At 29.8% G+C, this 5,922-nt stretch overlaps 1 protein-coding gene across 1 annotated transcript; it reads left to right on the top strand.

Annotated features, from left to right (window-relative positions):
* Nucleotides 1-719: 719 nt before the first annotated feature.
* LOC108337541 (uncharacterized) lies at nucleotides 720-2,008 on the top strand. Its single transcript, XM_017574094.2, has 4 exons — nucleotides 720-878; nucleotides 1,111-1,239; nucleotides 1,307-1,477; nucleotides 1,707-2,008. Exons 1-4 carry the CDS (start codon nucleotides 801-803, stop codon nucleotides 1,797-1,799), a joined length of 471 nt encoding a protein of 156 aa, XP_017429583.1. The 5' UTR covers nucleotides 720-800; the 3' UTR covers nucleotides 1,800-2,008.
* Nucleotides 2,009-5,922: the final 3,914 nt, after the last annotated feature.

Raw genomic sequence — 5,922 nt, 5'->3', positions numbered from 1 at the left:
TAAATGATCTTAAATAATGTAAACTTTTAATTTTAAAATCCATCTGTAAAATATATGTTAATGAATTAAAATTACGATAATAAGAGATCTTTGGATATTGGTGTGAAATCAAGATAGAAGATGTTGGCATACCACGGTGTTGGCTTGTTATATGTTAGATATGGATGAGGATCACAAGATGGAGTTGATCTTAATATGCCTTGAAGAACGTGGTATCTTATCTGCAATTAGTGTCTATGGTGGTCTCCAAAGGGTAGGACCACTTCATATCATAATGAGTTTCTTTTTTCTGAATTACTCTAATAATGCAACATCAACATTTTAATGAACAATCACTTTTCCACAACCACAATTTTTAATATATGTACAATGCAACCAGTACAATGTCATGGCATTATCTGCTGATTTTTCTAACCTTAACATGATATTCCCTTGAGCAATTTATTAAGCCCTTAAACTGAAAAGTGTGAAATATGGTTTCATATCAAAGTAGCTCGGTTTTAATCTGCTGATAGAACACATTTGATTCTGATGATTATGAGTTCAGCAGGATTAAAAAAAAGAAGAAAAAAACAAGTTTGTCCCTATAAGTTAAAGGTTAAAACAGTTGCTACCTACGGTAACTCCATATCTGTTTCACATGTGACCAACAAGATTCTTTGTTCTCGTCCTTTTCACTAACCATACACTTCTGTTTGGATTTCTTTATATATAGTTCTCTTCATAGTGTGTGTTGGTGAGAGAGAGAGAGAGAGAGAGAGAGAGAGAGAGAGAAAGAGAGAAAGAGAGAAAGAGAGAAAATGGTTTACAGGATTCACAGGAGAACAGTACTGTATAGGAGCATACAAAAGCTTCGTTCAATCACTAACTCTCATGCGGTGATTAATTACTCATTTCTCTTTTCTTCCTTTTAATTATCTGATGTTATTCAGCATCCCTTTTAGTCAAAACTTCTTCACTTTTAATAATATTCTTATTTGAATAGAACCATAAAACTTTGTATATAGTCCTTCATTCTACTTGCTTTCTTGTTTCTTGCTTTTTTTTCCTTGAAGAACTGATCGAGATTTATGTTGAAATATGGTGGATTGTTTTGCTTCGTTGATGCAGCGGCGTAAAACCTCTCTGATACTGAATGCATCGAGGTACATACGTAGTTTGAAGCAAAAGTTGCAGGAATTGAACCAATTAGCAGTTGCTGCAGCACAAAATGCCATCGATAACAATCCAACGCCTGTGGTATGTAATTGACAAATCCTTGAACTGAAAGGAATCTTTTTGTGTGATTTCTTTATGCTTTTTACAGATTAAAGTGGAAACTCAAGAAGAGGGGTTTACGATCAAGGTGGTGTGTGAAAAGAGTTGCCAGGGGTTGTTGACATTCATCTTGGAAGCCTTTGAAAAGCTTGGTCTTGATGTTCTTCGGGCTAGGGCTTCTTGTGTGGAGAGCTTCTCTTTAGAAGCTTTTGGAATCAAAGTAAGTAATGTCAAACACTCGCTCAAAACATGCAAACACATTTTCAGACAGAAAATAAAATGCATGCAATTCTCATGAATTGTCACTATATAGGATCAGTATTGGTCTTTTAGAAAGTTGTCCATGTTTAACCTCGGATGATGTCTTCAACATAGTTTTTTTATGAGAAGAAATTCTCGTCAATGTAATGCGATCCCAATTGAAATTCTTGTGTTTATCTATCTTCCAGGAGAACAAGGCCCCTCAAGTGGATGCACAAATGATTGAGGAAAAGGTGTCTCAAGCTATAAAAAACAGGAGGGAAATCACAAAGCAATGTTGATCCTGCAATGAATCTGGTTTATGATAAGAACAAGTTTTCTTTTCTTTATTTTTCAGTTGATTTTGTTGTTTCATCGTTCAAAGTGTTATCATAAATTAGCCCAATCTACTCTGTTTGGTATACATTTTGTGGTAGTGGTGACCAATTTTGGAATTGGATTATCGTATACAGTGTTTTATCGTTCAAAATATTATCATAAATTAGCCCAATCTACTCTGTTTGGTATTCATCTTGTGGCAATGGTGACCAATTTTGAGATTGAATTATCATATAGAGTTCAGTGTTATTTTATTTAAAATCCCTATGTTTTGAATATGTATGATTATTTCAGATCCAGAAAAACCTTCGTTTCGATTGGTTTTAATAAAAAATTACTTTTCAAAGAAGAATTGAATTGTTTTTGCTTCTTTATAGAAAACGCAATTGGTTAATGAGAACAATGAATATAAAATAAGTTTTATCAAGTCTCATGATATATAACGTAAAAGTGCATACAAACGAAAAGGACTGAATGATATCAACTACAATTAAGTAACATTTTAACTTTACCTATATTTGTGAATTTTGTGTATAATTATGAGTAAGAAGTTCTTTTGGTCTTTAATAAAAGAACTTTTTTTTTGTTTTGGTTTCTACTGTTTTACTGTTAAGTGAAGATATATTTGTTAATGACTCATAGAAAGGTAGGAGGAACTGGTGTGTATTCTCTTATTTGATTTTGGTCTAAATTTTTATATATCTTATTTTTTGTTCTTGTAAAACTTTTTGGTTTATATTATTTATTAAAGTTATTTAAGTGATGAATTGGGTATTAGGCGACGTGAGTTATTCACTAAAATTGACACATTTTAAATTATATTAAAGAAAACAATTAATCAATGTGATGCAAACCATACCGTTTATTAGCAGTGTTAAGTGATTATATATATATATATATATATATATATATATATATATATATATATATATATATATATATATATATATATATATATGTATATATATAATATAGTATTATTTTTAAACCTAACAAACTTTTACATACACTTTATACCATTAGTTTAATCTCCTTTTTATTTTTATAAATATAAAAGTTAACTTTTTTAAAAATCATAATACTCCTAAAAATGAATTGTCAAGTGGTGCAACTGGTGTCAAAAATACATTTTCCATATCTTAATCAAATATATCAATAGATAGGATTGACATGTGCATGTTTTTTTTAATCCCAGTTTAATTTTAGTTTATGTTTTTTATTGACTAGTTTGTGTTTGAATGAGATACTGAAGTTAGAAGAGTGAAAATAAATAAATTTGAAAGGAAAATAAATAAAACTGAAATTGTTTGGATTAGAAGAAAGAGAATAAAAAGTGAGAAGCAATGTAATTAATTTGATTGATATAATAAATAATTTATTTTTATATATTATATATTTAAAACATAATTTATGAAATAAATTTTTAAAATTAATTTTTAGAAATATAAATTAAAGTTAAAATAAATTTAAATAAAAATAAAAATTATTATAAAATTTAGCAAATAAAATGTTTATTATTTTAATAATTTTATTTGAATTATTTATGTAAAAAATAAAAGTGTATGCAACTTTCTTTACTAATCTCTTTATTATTGAAGAAAAAGGTAAGCAAAGAATTTTTTTTGTGTTTTTCATTCGTATTTTATTTTATTTTATGTACTTTGTCCATGAACAAAATCTATATGTTTTTCCATCTGCTAAAACAAATTGGACCAAAGTGGTGAAATGGGTGACCATGAGTTTGTAGTTTATTGGATATGACACGTTTATCTAAAATCATTTTCTTTTAAGGAAAAAAATAGTAATTAATATGTTGCAGTGATGAAATATTTATTTAGTGACACGTCAAAGATGGAATAAAACATACATAGACATGTGTATTAATTTTTTTTTGTTTCTCAATAACTTTTAATTTCTGTTTTTGGTCCCATTTACTTTTATTTTGGTCCACACTCTAAACTTTGAAGAGTAATTAATTATTATTGACGCATGCACATTTTTCTAAAAAACAATATTTTATTTCAAAGAAACAAGAATAATTAATATGGTGCAGTAATTCAATTTTCTTCTGTTTCGCAACTATTTTGCATTCTGTGTTTGATGATAAAATTTAAAGAAGATGAAGAATTTCAAGAAAAAATATATATCAATATTTATCCTCCTTAAGGTCGCCATTTTCGTGAAAAGTTTTGAAAAATGGGGAATAAACTTAACCAACACAGATTTTTCCATCACATTGATTAATTTTTTTAGTAAAATACTTTTAAAAAATACATAAATTATTCTACTCCATCGTTGACATAATCACTTAAATGAAAATTCCCTGTTTAAAAGATGCCAACAAACATAAAGACTATAGAAATAAAAATAAATAAAACTAATAAATGAGAAAAAGATATTAGGAATAAAAGAAGTGTAGAAATTTATTGATAATAAAGAAATTACACGTGTAGGTTAATTCATACTCATATGCGGACGTGTCAATTAATATACATGTATTCGTCCATCAATATACACATCATCACTTGTTGGATATTGATAAAGACACTATAAATAAATAAATAAATGTAATTGGAACAAAACCAAAAAGAAATATTAAAAGTCATACGCAAAAATATGTAAAACTTTTAAAGAGACTAAAAAGTTATTTAAGCTTATCAATTATTAATTACAGTGAGAATTTACTAATTTAATAAAATATATTTCTAAAGAACCTTTTAACAATATTATTTTAATAAATTTTACTATAAAATGTATTAGAATTAGTTAAAAAAAAGCATTAAAAGATATAATAACTCAATAAATACATTTATTTTTAATTACCTTATTCATACCGAGTATTTATCATTTTTAGTATAATTGTTTTTCCAGATAATATTTTTTATAGTCCTGTCAAAATAAGTTGTAACTCGCGAGCCAATCCGGCGGTCCACCACGAGTTTGAGCCTGGTTAAGTTTAAAAAATATGTAATTTTTTTTGCGGGTTAATTTTCAACCCGGCACACTTAGAACCCGACTCACCGGGTTGAACCCGTGGTGATCTGGGTTAGTTCATCAACCCACCTAATTTAATTTAATTATTTATTATTTTGTGTTTCTGTAAGACCTTGAAAACTAGAGGAAAAAGTAAGTCTTGGGTCATTAGAAGATTAAGAAACCCAAAATGTATCAGTGGTAATAAAAGTTTAAGTTAATATGTAAAATACAATGCTGTCAACTCTGACATGGTTTGGTATTTTAATTTTAACTAATTTTACAAATTAGATATTGAGTTAATTATTTTTCCATTAGAAAGTAGACTCGAATAGCTTCGATTTGAGTACTCATACGCGTATTTTCGACTTCGGGAAGGGGGTCAACCGGACTGTCAAAGTTGCAACAGTGGTGCTGCTGGGAGACTTGCGCCCAGCGCCCTTTCCTCTGAGGCGCCCGGCGCGAGCAGTATCAGTTTTTTTTTATATTTTAAGATCTGAAATGAGTGGGGATTGCGGGAAAAGTTAGGGGAATATGCTCCAGACTGAAAATGATTGGTTCCTTGGTCAGAGGGGAGCATGGGCATACCTCCTTTCCAATGATTAGTGCTTCTTAGTGGATTAAGGAGCATGATATCTCTAGGAGGCAGATCTGGAAGTGTGGGGAGAAGGAGAAAGGAGTTCTGCACTTGTGGGAGTGAAGTCTCTGTTGGAAAAATTCGTGAGATAGGTGAAGTTGAGAGTTTCTGGAGTTGCAAGGAGGCCAAGGTGTTGCAAGTCTTATGAAGATTGATTCAAGGTCTACAAAGGAAGTCTTCAAGAGGTAAGGGGAGCTAGATCTTTTCTATGAGTTGTATGAACAATACATGTGTTGATCTTTGTATGAACTGTATGCTGGAAATTCGTGACTGTGGATGTGGTTGGGTTGAAATGATATTTGAGATTGGTATGTTGATGTATGTATTCTGTTGGAGGGGTGATCAAGTGGAAGGTAAGGAAAATATACATTGTTTTGAACAAGCTGATAGAGTTTTGGGTCACTTTGAGAGGAAGTGAGGTAGTGATTTTGGGAAGTAAGGATTTTGAGTACATTTGGGCTATTGGTATATCTTAG

Source organism: Vigna angularis, chromosome 7 (genome assembly GCF_016808095.1).
Source record: "Vigna angularis cultivar LongXiaoDou No.4 chromosome 7, ASM1680809v1, whole genome shotgun sequence".
Classification (NCBI taxonomy): domain Eukaryota; kingdom Viridiplantae; phylum Streptophyta; class Magnoliopsida; order Fabales; family Fabaceae; genus Vigna; species Vigna angularis.
Note: the sequence above shows the minus strand (reverse complement) of the source record. Positions and strands in the feature narration are given on the sequence as shown.